Source organism: Symsagittifera roscoffensis, chromosome 10 (assembly GCF_963678635.1).
Source record: "Symsagittifera roscoffensis chromosome 10, txSymRosc1.1, whole genome shotgun sequence".
Classification (NCBI taxonomy): domain Eukaryota; kingdom Metazoa; phylum Xenacoelomorpha; order Acoela; family Convolutidae; genus Symsagittifera; species Symsagittifera roscoffensis.
Window position 1 is genome coordinate 43602684 of NC_087071.1, and position 17673 is coordinate 43620356.

General features: G+C 33.9%; 1 protein-coding gene across 1 annotated transcript; it reads right to left on the reverse strand.

Moving 5' to 3' along the window:
• Positions 1–12133: 12133 nt before the first annotated feature.
• Positions 12134–17259, reverse strand: LOC134855628 (uncharacterized). The gene is made up of 5 exons (XM_063872177.1): positions 17150–17259; positions 16584–16762; positions 16138–16256; positions 13235–13358; positions 12134–12322 (listed from the first exon to the last, which is right to left on the reverse strand). The coding sequence occupies exons 2-5, from the start codon at positions 16712–16714 to the stop codon at positions 12184–12186; spliced, it is 513 nt and encodes a 170-aa protein (XP_063728247.1). The 5' UTR covers positions 16715–16762; positions 17150–17259; the 3' UTR covers positions 12134–12183.
• Positions 17260–17673: the final 414 nt, after the last annotated feature.

Genomic DNA, 17673 nt, shown 5'->3' on the forward strand with positions numbered 1-17673 from the left:
GAAATACTGAAATACTCAACTGATTCCAAAATTGATTTTCTTCATCCCGTTTACTGAAATGCTTAAACTTGTTTTTTAAGCCAACTACTCATGAAATGCTGGCGAATAAAAAGAGATGAACAGTCTCTTCCAACACCATCATGGGTCAAGCGGAGAATTGCTAGTTGGGCATTGCCTGCCAGAATATCAGTCAAAAGGGCCTGAATGCCATATTCAAAAATATAATCTGGAAAGTTTTCATTAATCGATAATTTAGTGACCGCAGATTCATTTAGTGATATTTTAAAAACAGTTTTTTTCTATAAATTGAATTATGATTCTAATTTTTAGAATGCAGTCTGAGTAACTAACTAAATCTTTGAAATTCAGAAAACATGATGAATGAAGAATCCGAAAATTGCCCTCTATGCTGCGACGATGGACGGTAGCTCTATAAGATTCACAGTGGCGACGTTCCACACAAGTTGTGCTTCAGATGCTGGATGAAGATCTAGAAGGAGCCTGAGCCGAGGTGCCGCTTCTGTCGGCGGGACTTGCCGCCTTTCTGTTCGTGGATTCTCGGGTAACTATAACTTTTGACCTTGTTTATTGTTAAACTAGCTGAGCCTGGTGACACGCGAACAACCTCTTCTTTCCATCTTTGAACATCCACCCCTCCTCCATATCGATCATGTTTTACCTTTATTTATTGCAAATGCCGGGGATGATGATGATGATGAGGGAGGAGACCAGATCGAAGTCGAGTCAGTGGTGCCCTACCATGACTCCGACTCGGAGTCGGAACCGGAGCAACTGATGTTTGTCTCCGAATTTGAACTGCTCTCGGGCAGTGACGAGGAGGAGAGCACTGCCTTGGACGCTCTTGCGTTCTCCTACGTGCGGGGTCGCGGTCGCGGGCACGCTGTGGTCTCGGAGGTCTACTCGAGTGACGACGACATGCCCTCGAGTGACGACGACATGCCGTCAGTCACCGCGACTGCAAACCTGCTAGGCCGGGATCGGGGCCAAGGACGCGCCAGAACTGCTGGGTCGTCCCAGCCAGGGGTCGGACCCTCATCGTGAAGGTTCAAATTCTCAAAATATTACTAAAACCGTTTTTGACTAGTTTTTAATGAAAAAGTTTTTAGCCCTCACTCAACATGCCCCATGCGGTACTGCAAACCATCCACGGTCATTATCATCAATTTGCAGTCAGTATCATCCAGAGTCGGATTATCAGTAAGTTTCTAAAGCTCAAATCTCAAATATATTACTAAACCAATTTATGACTAGTTTATTAGAAAACAGTTTTATAGCCGTCACTCAACATGCCCATGCCACCCCTACAAACCACTAAAACTACATGCCCCTCAGTATATGCCTCTTCAACCAGCACAGAGGCTTATCGCCCACCATATCAGATTATAAGTCAGTTTCAAAGTCTCAAATCTCGAAACCTGTTACAAAAATATTTTATGACTAGTTTATTGGAAAATTGTTTTTTTAGTGCATACAATCGCCTTAGTTACCCCACTGATTGTTCTATTTGCGACGCCAGCTATTTTTCTCGCAGTCTCCAATGCAGTATTTGCAATGATGCTCAGAAAACGAAACAAGAATAAAAAAACTTCGCTCGCAAACCAGCCACGACCAAGGTTAGCCGCTTGCTGTGCGCTCAAAAAGCCAGTCATCGGCCATCTTAACTTCAGAATCTCTAACTAATTTTACCAAAATACTTTATGACTTTAGAAATTATTTTAGAAATTATTTTTACCAAATTAATTTAGGTTTTTATTAGAAAACTATTTTTTAGTGAAAATCTCTGTGGTGCTGACTCAAATTGCAAATCGCCTAGATGCCACTCAAATCAAAAGCCGTCACAGTCATCGCCTTCATGCCACACAAATCAAAAGCCTTCACAGTCAATCTACGTCTTTTTGTTTCTCTCTTGTGAAACTGTAGATTTAGTTATCAGTTCGCCTCATAGTTATCTGCCTCATAGTTATCTCTATTGTCTCATCTGGTGCTAGAAAGTAGTTTAAACAAGATAAATTTATATATGGAAATAAAATTCCCAAGTATTTCTTTTTGACTTGAGAAAATTGGCTCTACTGAAGCTAATTTTTATTGTTTTTCGGATCCAATCGTGTAATTTTAATTATGCGCCCAAATGACAAAAATTTTGACTGTATAAATTTACCGAGGATAGATGCTTACACTCAAAACGGGCTCATGACAATCAAACTGTGGTGGTCCTCTCCTTTCTTAAAAACTGTAGAAATTTATCGTCAAAACTCTTTTTGTTAACTCACTGTCCATACCTTTTTTCCCTTCTAAATTTATGTCAGAATTTGCCGGTCCAGTATCAGAATTTCCTGGGGTTTGAATTGGTCGAATCAATGTTGACAACCTCAAGTTTACGGGTCATACAGATCACATGGTGGGCCTTAATGAGTCTGAGCTCTTCGAAAGGTTAAAACACTATAATTTGAAAATTTTTTGTCGTAAAGTTTTGACTGCTTTGTTGAGTGCATTGCCGCTTTATGTTCATTTAACTCCATATATAGTACCTCTGGATTCAGATAATGAGACAACATTGAATTCTTCATTGGGAGGGGACAAAACTCATACCCTAACTGTCACTCTTATTCCTGCAGGACACGGCCCAGGTTCAGTAATCATCCTACTTGTTTCCAAAGAAAAATCTGTTCTTTTTACTGACGATTTCAGATGGCATGTTGGACATACGAAGCAAATCAAGCATCTTTTCGACGATTTACAAGAAGCTGGTGTTCATACTTTTTTATAATATTTACATAGACACAACGTCTTGCAAAACAGATTCCAATTTCATACCTTGTAGGGAGAGCTGTCTTTCAGCCATCTTCCAAGCCGTGTCCGCATAGCTCTGTGCATTTCAAAAAAATGTGGTCCATTTTTGTAACAAAACTTGCTGCGGTTATGAGTTTTTGATGAAGCGGGCACTTAGATTCAACACTAAAGTTCACGTTTCATTATGTCGGTATCAACTGTACAAATTTGTTCCGTCAATACAAAATGGCTCACCTTAGATGGCGAAAGTACCAACCTCCATTTCTGCAAGCCGTCGTCTGCGTCTGCCAACTGAAAACTGCCTTGTCAAGTCATCCCAGCCTTGTTACAATCATTCCAACTGCATTGTTCTTCACTAAAAACGAGATAAGGCCTGAGAGATTGGTTAAAGCAGCGTCTGAGTGAACCATTCGGTGCTGTTATTCTTCGCACTCTTCAGCTGACGAAATAATTAATTTGCTTTCGAGTCTGATGTTTTTAAATAATACACTCTTCGTTTTTCGGATAAAGATACTCCACTTGACTCTGTGAAAATTTTTATTTTAAATACGCTCAAAGATCAGAATCCAAACACGTCTAACGAATCGAGTACAAAGTTGTGGAAAGGGAAAATTAATTTGACTTTCGAGGAGTTTTCGAGGGAAAAGGTTCAGAAACAGCCAAAACAACCGGGAAGACAAATACTTCAACAAACACACCAGACTACGAATAACATAGTGACCCATTAAGACAACACAGACGCTTTGTCGAAACAAGAGATTTCGAGGAAAAGGATTCAGAAAAAACTGAAAAAGAGAGTTAAACGCAAACTTGATCTGGAGGAAAATTCAACAAACACACCAGACTACGAATACCATAATGAGCCATTAAGACAACAAAGACGCTTTGTTGAAGGAGGATTTTTCGAGGGAAACGATTCAGAAACAGCCAAAACAACCGGGAAGACAAGTACTTCAACAAACACACCAGACTAGGAATACCATAGTGACCCATTAAGACAACACAGACGCTTTGTCGAAACAAGAGATTTCGAGGAAAAGGATTCAGAAAAAACTGAAAAATTGATCCAAATGCTCAACAAAATTTAAAAACAATATTTTACTTTTCGTTTTGTATTTTTTAGTTACCGCTTGTAAAAGTTTTTGTTTTCAGTTTTAATTGAACGAGGGTTTTTATTCCAGTTTTCAGAGGACATTTCAGTTCAGTTTTCAAAAAACACAATCGACCGTCCTGTATCTCGTCTCAAGTGCTGATGAGTGCGATGATAATCTCTGAACCAACTGAACCATCCCATCTCAAATACTGATGAGTGACTTAGCTGCCATTCTAAACTGAATCATCACATCTCAAATACTGATGATGATTTCTCATGCATAACTGAACCATCTCATCTCAAATACTGACGAGTGACTTAACTGCCCTCATTTCAAAAAAGAATTGTCATTTCAAAACCTGAACTGAAGGATTTGACATCCGCATAGTTGACCAATGTTTTAAGATTGGTTTGTGGATTCCGCTGACAAATGGATAAGTCCTTTTGCGTCCAAATTGCGCTTTCCTATAGAAAATAAATCAAAAATTCCACCTCTAGCTTTTAATTGTTCATATGCAAGTTCAGTAATAAACTAAAATGCGGAATCCAATTACATTTCAAAAACGCATACAAATTTTGCGGATTCCACTTATATTTGCGGATTTCACTCACTTTTTGCGGAATCCACTTACAGTTGCGGAATCCAGAACAACTAGCTTTATTTGCTTGTTGCGGAACCCGCAACCATACAAATGTGCCGACAAAATTTACGTTACAGGTATATGTATGCGGAATCCACTGAAATTTTGTTTGTGGAATCCACTTACATTTTGGAACATATATATACACTTGTCTCTGGAATCCAGTTCACAGTTTGTCCTCGTAATGATATCTAGAGACTCAAATCAAAATATTCAATTATACATTAAAGCTATTTAAAGGTTGTTGAAGCTATTTGAATACAGAAAAAAAATCTGTTCGACTTATAAAATACGATTAGCGTGCACTTTTCGGCCAAAATCTGATATACTAAGCGTATGAAGCATGCAAATTTGAAAGCAAGTACTTGAAAAGTTGCAGCTGCAAAAGCAAAATAATTTCTCCTTTCTATGAGATTCCTAATTGAATATTTGAATATTTATTTAGCATTAAATTTTTTTCGGAAAGATTTTTTCATATGTAATTTGTTCTGAAAAATTCTTGCAACTTTGTGCTTTCAGCTTTTGAAGCAAAAACAATTAGTATTTTCTAAAAAAATTGTAGCTTTAATTCTTACCGCTAAATAAAAAGGGGAAAACTTTGGGGCCATATGTTTTTTTTTAAATCAAAAATTTCCCCAAGATTGCGAATCATGGAATCTGATTTTTCAATATTGATATCACATAAGCAATTAAAATACTAAAAATAACTGTTTAATTATTTTCAGAGACGAAAGCAAAAAATTATTTTAAAAAAGTTCGAAGAAAAAATTTAAAACTTTCCTTTTTTCAAAACATTTGAAACATTAAGTAAATTTTCCTTTTAGCCAAATTAACTGTTGACCAAACGTTTGAAAAACAACCGTAAAAAAGGATTTGATTATAATTGTTGACATTCCCTTATTAAAAATTGATCTTCTTAAAAAGTTGCCCGTTTTAGGCTCTAATTAATTCAGATTTTTTTTGTTTTTAATGCAGCGCCCTATAATTTTCAAAAACAGCAATAATGATCGAGTTTTATTTTTTAGCATTTTTTAAAAAAACTTTGTTGATTAAAATCATTTTTCAAAATGGCAAAATTTGAGCACACGAAAAAAAATTTTGTGATGTTTTCTGTAAAATGGCTTATTTGGTGTTTGACTGATTTGTTTATAATAAGTTTGTGATAATTTGAACAAAATCCTTTGAAAAGTTTTTTTGTCTATTTTTCATTTACATATTTTTCAACTGAGTATCTGTCATTGATTCAAAATTCTATCATCGAGTTCTTTGAAAAATCTGACTGCGAGTTCAGTTCTAAAGTCGTTAAATTTTCTCTGAGGGTTTTCCTAAGTTTTCGTCTTCCGAGTTTTTCATTGTGGAAGTTTTTTAACAGTATAGGTTCACAAACCATGTTGCAACTCAGCCAGGAGTGCCTTGTTTTTGACACATGCGGCAGAGGTTTTTTCGAAAATAACTTTTTTTGTCTCGTGAAAAATCTAAACATGAGTCTAGTCTGATTGCCGAAGTGGAGAATATTTTAGTGTTTATTCAGCAATGAAAAAAATCTGGACGTTATTTGATTAATGTGTTAAGCGCTCACACTAGTAATTTTACTATTTCAGATCCTAAAAAAATATTTCTCAGATCTAATTTTCAGATCTGAAATGGTTTCTGCATTATTAAAAAATCGCTGGAGTTTTTTACGTAAAGGGTTTATTCAGATACATATCCAGATCTGAAAACTTAATTTTCATTGTTATTTCAGATCTAATACTCGGTTCTGCAATTTTATTTTTCATGCATTATTAGTTTTCATTATTTTGCATTTTTTAAGTATATTTGAAGCACAATTAGAGTTTTGTTGAAGTATACTTATAATTGTAATGTAGCAGAAATTCTTTTTTTTCTTTTCAGTGCGCGCTTAGCGTAACAGGTATTAGAAAACATAAGCGCAAGTTGATGGTTGGCTCACAAAAACTTCTTGAAAAAAAACTCATGACTCTTGAAAACTCAATGCATACTTCAAAATAAAATGTTTGAAAACAACTGGAAAAAAAACTGTTTGCGTCAATTGAGCAGTCGCCCCATTTTTCTCGTGCGGGGGATGTGGGAGGGGGAGCTCAATAGGTACTTGAGACATGTTGATAACTTTCTGAAACTAGTTTGATTGATATGAAAACATGAATAAAATTCTCCGACGAAGATATCACGCCAAATTTTACAATATCAAAGCTCAAAAGTAACATTCAGAGGGAAAACAAAATCAATAAAACTCAGGCACTAGTAGGGCGCTGAGGAGAATTTTTTTGTATTCAAATACAAGGTCAGAGCACCAACTCTGGAAACACGTTTTCCTCAATGAGATGCAATAGTCGCCCAATAAAAATTTGCAAGTTTTTTTTTCTAATTTTTCAATTTTTTCCATTTCAAAATTTGTCTCGATATTCATAGAAAATGAACTGGAGTCGGTTAATTGATTGTGTACCATAAACTCATCAACCATGTAATTGCAATTGTTGACGTGTTTTTGTAGCGACTTAGTTTTTGCTTGGGAGAAGATAGCTGAATTGGTCAATACGAGGGAGAGGAGAGGTTGCTCGATCAATCCCTTTGTTTTTTATGAACAAAAAACTATATATATTATTATTCTGTCATCAAACTCTTCACTTCTGAAGAGTCCATTAAAGTTTTTAATACCTATTTTGAAGTGTATTCGATTTTTTTTTAATTCTAGGCAACATTAAACTCAATTTATAACAAAATTTATCTTCAGAAATTTTAAACAATTTGTTTCTCATAATGTTAAAAAAACAGATCCACTAAAAATCGTTATTGTCGGTTTTTGGTTTTTTAAAGCTTTTGTCAGCAGCGGATCTTCGGGTTCTAAAAAAATGTTGTCAGCAGTTCTTCACTGAGCAAATTTTTTAAGAATCAGAAGCACATATAGTTCCGACTACGTTCATTTTTAAACAAGAGTTCAAAATTCAAAAATTTCATATTTTTTTCAGTTTATTATATATAGTCAACACCCTACTAAAATCAATACATTTATGTATCAATAATTTTCAAAAGAATTTACTTATTTTGAGTTTGAGTTATTTTGGGTCTGTGTTACTGAAAGTTTTGGAACGGGTTCATTCTTAGTATGGTTGATTTATAGGTTTTTCATTTGATACTGGAAATTATTTTGCTCCTAACATAAGTCTTGCAGGCCCGGCCATAGCTAACTTGTTTTTTTTTGGTTATTTTTACCTGATTTTGGCCACTATTGTTCTTTTTATGAAAATTAACGACATAAGAAAGTTGAAGTAAATTTATCTTAGAAATTGCTTCAAGTTACTTTAACAGTTAAGGCAAAAAAGGCTCGTCTTAACCTGACTGCAATCCATCTCAACTAATACCTTAACCGACCTCAACCTTACCACCGGGAAGGCCTGCACTGTAATGTCCATGAAATATAGGCATTTTTTGAGCAAAAGAAAAATTGTCGTCGCCGCTATTAAAAATACAAAAAGACAATCAAATTAAACCGAAATCATTAGAACCGAAACTCACATTCATTAAATAAACACATGAGTTGAACGGAAGAAAAAAAAATTTTATTTTCAGGCCAAAAACTACTGTAATCCGAAATCATTCGAATTGAAACAATCGAAATTTTCTTTTTCTCAGTCCATAAACATAAAACTTTAAATGTCAAAGAGAAACCGGCAGCAAATTTCTGAAAAAAAAAAATCGAAAACAAGTCTCTGTAACTTTGTTAGTTAAGAAATGAGACAATTCAGGAAAAAATGCGACAAAAAATTAGTGACTAGATTACTTATATATACAAATCTAATTAGTTTTGAGGTTTTTGCTGGCCGTACGAATAGTCTTACGCACTTGGGACAGCCTATGTTCGCTTTGATATAGTTGGTTATCTTTATATGATCACCTACAAGATGGTTTCTAGGACGGGTTCTGACCTACTAAGGACAGTCTCTGACTTGATCTTGCTTCATAATTACTAAAGCCTTTAATTTATGTTTCGCACAGTGATATCTAAATTAAATGGAGCTCCATTACGAGGACAAACTATTTATTTTGTGAATTGTAAGCGGGTTCCGCAACGAGGGCTTTCTCTTTGTTCTGCTTTTGATATTTCCTTTTCTTGGATCGTTCCGACAAAAATTGAACAAGTTTAAAAAATCTTTTTCTGAAATCCAGATACGTACACACACCAAATTAAGGGCCTATACATTTGCCTTTGTTTGAGCCTCTTAGCCTGACCGTATTTGCCTGACCTTTTTTGACGTTATAAGTTGTTCCGAATTATCAAAATCAAACACCTTCAAAAATCGTTCTGACAAGAAAAATAATTCTTGGATCCAAAATTCAACATGAAATTGAAACATAAAGAATGATCCTATTCGAATTCTAAAACTAAGAAGTACCCTTCATCGAAGTTTCATGGCTAGAAATCGGTTACATTTTTGTTGACTTAAAATTTTTCTACATAATCGATCTTCATGGCAAACTTAGACAAATTAATGGATTTTAAATCCATTTTAGTTGATTATCTAAAAAACTTCTAGTATAATTCATTATAGTCCATTTTTGTTTTCATTTGTATTCAATTTAACCGATTTTTTTAATTTTTGGCAGCTTTTTGCTAACTCGAGCGCGAATGAACACGTTCATCCCCATAATCACTGTTCACTACCCGTGTCTCCTGCTCGTCAAACTCCTTCATTAAACTCTCCCAGCCCCAAAACCAACAACAACCCTGCTGCCACCAGAATAGGTAATTTTGAGATTTTTCTACAGTTTTTCTACAGTTGGTTATCTTTATATGATCACCTACAAGATGGTTTCTAGGACGGGTTCTGACCTACTAAGGACAGTCTCTGACTTGATGTTTAAACTTGTGGGAGGGGTGGGGTAGAGTAAAATGTGGGGTTTGCTTAAAACACTGAATAAAAGAATAACAAAAACACGTACGTAATTTGTCATCAAACACAAATGAAATTAAGATAAAAAACGCAAATGCAAATTTAGCGAGCTCACAAATTAATCAACTTGATTTTAACTTTAATGTTAACAATTAAAATTGCACACGAAAAATTTAAAAAGTTGATTATAATCTAATGAAATCGAGTAGACTTGCCTATTTTCAAACTTCAGAGAGACCAATTATAAAAATGCATTATATTCGATTATATTTCGTGGAACTTCAAGTTTTTTTTATCAATTGAATGCATGAAGATCTATTAATTGATCTGAAGCTTAGTGGAACAAGGTAAAACTCACATTTTCGAACCCGTATCTACCAAAAAACGAAAATTCTGTATTAAATTGAATAGGCTGTAGGCTGCTGAAAACGAATCGGCTGTCAAAAAAGCCGTCAATCTTTTTGCCCAAAACTAGATACGTTTTGTTTTGCTTTTACATCCACAAACTAAGAAAAACTCCAGATTAAGAAAATAACCGATCCTGTAATCCTAAAAAAAAAGAGTTTTTTTTTCAAAACCTTCTGGGCAAAAACTCAAAATTTGGACAATACTGTGCGCTAGTGTAAACTTGTTTGAAGATTTTTGGGAATTTTCAAATTTCTGCTCAGTTCCAGGCACTATTGGATCTAGGATTTTCGCGAGGGGAAGAGACAGATTTTCTAAGAAAGTTTTCTAAGAATTGAAGTTTTTGTCGACATCTGGTTTCTATGACTGTCAATTTGATTTTCCCAGTACAATCCTATTTCTAGAAAAATTACTGTGACACGGGCAGATTTTAAAAATTTTTTTTCAAAAAATTGGGGTTTAATTTGCACAGGCTTTCTTTTGATTATTGATATTATTAGGCGCCGAGGGCATCTTTCGAAATTTTTGGGGAGGGTCGGCTGTTAAGGGGATTGAATGTCTGAGAGTGGTGGGGCGTCAGCTTCATTTTAAATCCGATCTGTTTCGAGGTCCCTTAACGGACTTTACACATTCAGTTCAATTCAGTTTTAAGGAATCATTTGTATTGTGATATTCAAACTAAATTTTTGCAGTAATTCAAATTCAAGCATCAGGCTTAGGCAGTTTTTGTTGCTTCGACCTTTTGAAAAATGAGGCCGAATTTTGTTTTCGGATGTGTGTTATTTTATTTTTCATTTTTTAAATTTATTTTCACGCAAAATCAGCTACCACAAACAATCATCGGAGAATTTTGAATCATATACCATGTTAAAACCCTTAGAGTTCTATTTCAAACAACAATTTTAACATATTCCCAGGGTCGAGAAAAACAGGTTGGAGATCTTTAGTTTTTCGCCTTGATTCGATCAAATAAAGCGAGTGAACAGGCTTACGATACCTAAGTCTTGTAGTTCATGTAATAGCCTAATTTAAACGTAAAAACTTAATTTTATTAGACTAACGTTGCTTTCGTTGAGTAATTTTGCCTTTCTTTGGAATCAAAAACTTCAAAATTCAAACGTTTTTTTTAAGAAACTTAAAAAAGTTCGATTTTATTTGTGTTTTCAATTTGCAGATTTTCTATGACCGTGGAATTTGACTAATCTCTGTTTTCTCTTTAAGTTTTTATCGCAACCTGCAGAAAAAACGACACGATTTTTTTAAAACTACGGTCGGAACATTCTGTGCTACTTGCACAGTAACCGGCTATCCAAGTTTTCCGATTCCTTTTTGTTTTGTTTTTTTTGTTTGTTTTCAGGTACAACAAATGATGCTGAATATTTCGAGTGATCTAACATTTGATAGCCCTTTCAGTCGTGATTCGAACGACATCAAAATCTTTCAAAAAGTTTTCCACCTTGTCTATGAAAACCGGTTTGAGTTTTTTGACTTTGGTCTAATTTCCAACAAATTTGGTGAGAGCGTGTAGGCTTACATTAGCTTACTTTAAAGCGTGAAAGCTCAATTGTACTAGAAAAAAAATTAGTTTTTGCAGTTTGCTGTTATTAGCGCCATTTGGATATTAAAAACTTCTAAAATTCAAAAAAATATGAAAGTTTTTTGAATTCAGTTTTTGACGTTTCTTTTGTTTTCCTAGTCATTTTTCTACAATTTTTGCTAATTTTACTATGACTGTCGAAAATTCCCAAGTTCAAATTTTTTTTAGATCCTTTTATCACATCCTGCAGAAAAAAAAACGACACTAGTTTGGAGAAAAAAACATTGTAAAACTTTTTGTAATTTTTAATTCTACGATAGCAACATACTGTGCTTCTTGGATAATGACAGGCTATCCTTTTTTCTTTGTGTCTTAATTTGACATGTAATTTGATGACTGAATTAGTGAAAAGAACCCTCATAATCATCATTGGCTCAACAAGGAAAATACCTCCGATTTCTATGTGTTAATGCCAAAATATGAGAAAAATAAAGTTCAATTTTGTTTTTTAATAAAATTAAGATAGAATATCAAGATAATTTTGGCGTTCAGTTTTTTTCTATGTTGTTCACAGTTTTCTCCACTCAATTAACTCATCGGCTTAGGTCAAATGAAATGCAGTGTAAATTTTCAAATGTAATTGTGGACTGTTAATGTTAGTAATATTTAAAGGTAATTTAGTTTTGAAACAGCTTTTCTCTTCTCTTCGTTGTTCACACATTTTTGTTCACACTAGCTTAGCACATGGATTTGGTTCCAATGTGTGTGTTATTTTGGACCCGTGTGTCACGGGAATCTTGGCATGAGTCCTCGAGGACTGGGATCAGACAGGAATCTTGACATGAGTCCTCGAGGAATGAAATCAGACAGAGACTTAACATAGCCCCAAACCCTTACAACCAGATCAGACAGAACATCCTTATACCTGTGAACAGAAAAATAAAACTACATTTGTGGAGGGTGCGGGGGGGGAGGTTGTAGATTTATTAACAAGATCTGGTTTCAACTCCATTTGTGAATTGACATTTCTAAAGAAATTTGCCGATGTATGATGAATACTATCAACCAAATAATATTTCGTCTGCCAGAAATTTTGCTATCACCTAATTTTTGATCACTGGTTTGATCAATCCTTGCCGCAAAATAAATACGATCTAACCGTCGAAACATACAAAACTTCTAATATCACTCGGGTTTACCTCCATACGGAAATGCTAATCTTACAACTCCATAAACTAGATCCATGAAAAATACTACTCAACAATATTCATGCTAGTATACCAAAATGTTTGATCGAGTTTTTTACATTAAAATTTTTTTAGTTCGACATATAACTCGTTTGTCGTCATAACCCGTCAAAAAACGAACTCTATTTTAAAAAAAACCCGAACCGAAGTTTCATGGGTAATAATCGATTATAATGGATTTTTTTAAACTAAAATGTTGTCTATATAATCGTTTATCATGTGAAACTTGGACCACGTAATCGATTTTAAACCGATTTTAGTCGACTATTTTGGAAAAATTTAAGTCCATTATAATCCATTATAATCGATTATAATCCATTTTTTTTTTCATTATAATGGAATGTTGTTTTACATAAAATCCATGAAAATTGATAAAGTTTTGTAAATAATTACTCTTATTTTGCAACTTTCTGCAAAACCCGAACGAACACGTTCATCCAGGGGCGGCCAATATGTAGTAATTTTCTGAAAAGTGCCCAAAAACAGCTTTTTTGACCAGCTCCTCGCTTCAACACCCCTCCCCCGCCCCGCCCCTATGTACCCCCCTCCCCCAACCCACAACGTACCCCCATCCCTAACCCACGACGTACCTCCAATTCGGAAGACGAGAATATACGGCGTCTTTCCACAGATCAATGCAGAGGGTAAGGAGACGATATCCGCCGCAGCAGAACACGAGAAGCAAAACTCCCGCAATCAACCTGGTACCCATACCTGAAAAATAAACATTGTTTTTAATTCTAAGAATGAATTTCATTTTTCAATCTATTTTTGACAAAAAGTCTTCTCCAAGCGTTTCGGGTGTCCTTTGAATTTATTTTGCCGACCTAAAAAAAACGCGAAAAATGTTCCCATGAGAAAATTGAAAGCAGCGGTAGTGCATATTTTCAGATTATCAGAAGAAGTTTGATAAATTTGTTTGATAAGGCAAGATGACAAATTCAGTAATAATTATCTTAGCTCAACGCTTGAATCAAAAAACCATTTGTCGAATCATCACACAAGGCTATTAAAAATCTGCCTTCCAATCCGCAGTTGTTTTGTGTTTCACAGACAATTTTTTATAAAACTCCGAGTTCAAAAAAATAGCCTTGAAAAATATTATAATGTTTAATAGCGTAAAATGTAATTGCATTATGAGGCCAAACTGTGCATTTTGTGCATTGTAAACGAATTCCGGAAAAAGCTAAAATCAGATATGTTGCGGAATCCACAACATTGTTACTTTTCTTTGATTTTTTTTTGCTGTTTTGGAAAAGTTTGTGGAATCCACAAACAAATCATAATATATGTAATTAGTAAGTTTAAACTGTCATGGAATCCGCAACTGTTGTTGGAATCCGCAAATTGTTAGCGGAAACCGCAAACTGTAAAGGAATCTTACGGGAATCCACTTACTTTTGCGGAACTTGCATACAGTTGCGGAATCCAGAACTACTAGCTATATTCTTCTGTTGCGGAATCAGCGACAAAACAAATATGCCGACAAAATTTACGTTACAGGTATATGTATCTTAAATGTTGTAGGTGGAATCCACTTACGTTTGGGAACATGTTTAAAAATTAGTCTCTGGAATCCAGGAACATACAGACACAAAATTGTGCGTCTATCTAGTGCACAGTTTGGCCTCGTAATGTGATTCGGATGTTTTTTGGTGTTTTTGAGTCAAGGTAAATTTTTACATAAAAATGGTAAATAAGAATACTTTTTTCTCGACAATTACGGAAACACGCCTGTGTGAAATTAATATCAATCACGTTAATTGAGTTTTTTGAACGAATCGTTTGGCAATATATAGGTAGAGATATAAGCCAAATGACTTGTTCAAAAATGAGATTCACAATCTTTTCGAGAAACTTTTGTAGAAATTGATTCCTAACTCAGTGAAGATATTAGAATAACCCGGTTTGACCAAAAATGCTTATCATACTACTTTGAATTATGAAAAAATATATATAGTATCATCATACTATTTTCAATATCAAAAAAAAATTAATAATGAAATAGCAAGAAAAGTCATGTTTCCATACTATATAATGAAAAAAACAGCATATATTTGCACATTCTGGAACTTAATAACACGCGTTTTGCCAAACTTTTCCCACAAAGATTTTATCAAAATAGCAAAATAAGTTTTTTATTGTAAAAAAATGTAGGACAAACATTTTCCATACCATAAAACTGTGTGATATACATACTTTCCATAAATGAAAAAGTAAAAAAAAAACTAATTGGATTTTTGTGTTTCATCCGAACTAATAACCAATGATTTTGTTGTAAGGAAACTCAGAGCGTGACTGGCAGTTACCACGCAGATAAATTGATTTGGTGCTTTTAGTCATGTAAGTTAAGTTTTACATTCTCACATGGAATTATGTACCTAAATTGTACTTTCTTGTATGTGGTTAGATAATTTTTAGTTTGAAAGTTGTTGTGATTGAAAGAAAAGCCTGCATTTTATAAATTTGTATCGATCTTATCATAAGAAAACAAAAAATCATAATCGTGTTTTAAAAGAAAACACTTTTTTGATTTTTGGTACTTTTTTGGTATCATGGGCTACGTTATAAACACAAAAAGTGCACAAATTTTTTTGTAACATATATAGCTCAGCATAAAAGCAAATTTGCAACCCAACAATGATTAAAAATTGTTAGCCTCAAATTTATTTTTTAATGAAAAATATATCATACAAATTTCATATATGTAAACTAAAGGATAAGCATTTTTTCGTACCGAAACTGAAATTATCTTTTTGGCAGTAAATTAATCTCAATACTGAAAACCACTATTGAACTCCTTTAAAATTGGCCAAACAAAGTTTCGAATGATTTTTGAATTTTCTATTTTTTCTCTGAAAGTTATTTGAAAGTTATATGATTTTGGAACAAAAGTAAATCATGTTTTTGATACTTGAGTTGCTCTTTGTCATTGAAAGCCTTCATCAACTTCAATTGTAATAAACAAAACATGTTTGTAGAGAGATTTTTGAGAAAAAAAATCTACAAAAAAGCTTATCATACGTTTTTCATCCATGAAATTGTATGATTAAGCATTTTTTATCCGAAAACTTTTATGATTTTCACACGACCAGAAAGTTTTAAGTGAGCCAACTATAAAAAATTTGTAATAAAATTTTTTTGAATTTTGTATGAAAACTGTATGTTACGCATTTTGTCTATGGACGCTCTTTATAAAAGAGGTGACTTCTAGGTTTTTTTGCACGCAGCATCGTTAAAACTAACAACTTTTACAAGATCATTTTAATTCGAATCGATAAATATCAATTTTACCATTTGCAGATGATTCAGTAGGTCATTTAGATTTTTTAAATTGAAAAAGCTTTTTTTCTCTACAATTTTTTTTAAAAATAATAATGTCTTATGTGCCTGAGTATGACATTTTTTGTTGGTACAACGATAATATTAAACTAGATTGGTTATACAAACTAGACCACAAGTGAAAAACTGAGAATTCACCCCTTTACTTTACCTTTCTCCTTGTTGACGCTTATAGGGATTGTGGTTCTGCAGTTGGGACACTGGATTGTTGCCGTGTTACTGTCCCGACTCGGAACAACCCCATACACCAACACATTCACATTCGTATTCCTGCAACAGAGACCCAAATCTTTTTAAAATTATTTTTAATTTAAAAACAACGCTGGCAAACAAGTCGATCAAAGTTATTATAAAAGCCTGCTTGAAAGTTTGAGCGGTAGTCAGGAGATACGTATTGGGCGTTACGGGAGGTTCAAACAGGGTTTCCGTTTTGAAATTGTTAGTTTCACCGTGACCACCGTATTTTTGTTTGGATCACCTTGATGGTTTTGATCTTTATTTGAAAAATTTAGGGTTTTGGTGTAAACACATGAAATTAAGACACACATTACAAAACCGAAATAAAGACATACATTTAATGTTTTTTTTGGAACTTACAGAAAGTTTCCAGTGTTCTGGAATGTTGCGGGCTGTTGATGCGGAGGCTGCCCGTAAGGTGGATTTGGCTGACTATAGCCTAAATTGTAGCTTCCAGGCGGAGCCTTTTCTTTAGTAGGATAACTCGACATCACTTTTTTGAGTAAAGTTGGAATTTGTCAGTTTATATCTTATCAAAGCTGTATAAAATGTGAAAAGGTCAATGCTGTTTTTTCCAAACTATTATTTTTTGTATAAACGCATTTGTATCTTTTTGGATATAATCACACTGATGAATATTTGTTTTTTATAGTATCGGTTTGGTATCAACCAGATCAAAGAAGGTCGGGGTTTTCGCAACTAGCACTGGATTGTCTCGGAAGTAAATACAAAAAATTGACCATATAAGTTTTTATTTCATGACAATTCTATCTAAGTCTTAGGTATCATTTAAATTTCTCTGGCTGACAGATATTTGTTCTAATTCTGTTTTTACACCATATGATGAATTGGAGATGGTAAAAATGCCGATTTTATTATCTGAAGCGTATTTGGATGGAAAACAGCAATGAAAGCTTATGTGTTACTCTTTGTTGGTAAAATTTTCTGGCCAACGAATTTTGACGCAGAGTAATTTTAGAAAAAGATTTTATAACGTCACAAAAAGAAAAGAAACACGCTCTTCTGTTACGTTAAAGGTTTGGCAAAAAAAATCTTCACTTTTCAAAGGCTGCTTCGATACTGTTGTGAATTCGACGTGCTATTAAACATTGCTGATAGATTTATTTTTACTATTTTACTTGCTGATTGTGAATATGCAATTAAGTTTTTGTATAGCATGCGAATTTTCTATTACTACATGATCAAAAATTATTGACGGAATAATACATAAATCAAATGAGCAAAGCAAAAAATGACAATGGATTTAACAAATCTCAGTCTGACGACTCGAAGCACGGATTATACACCTCTTCAAAAAAGAAAAAAAACAATTCGTTTGTTGAAAATCAAGTATTTGAAATTAAAATTAAAATTTGAAAATTTAAAAAGCAAAGTTATTGGTCATACAATGTAATATAAAAATGAAATTGGCCAAATAAAATTAATTTTA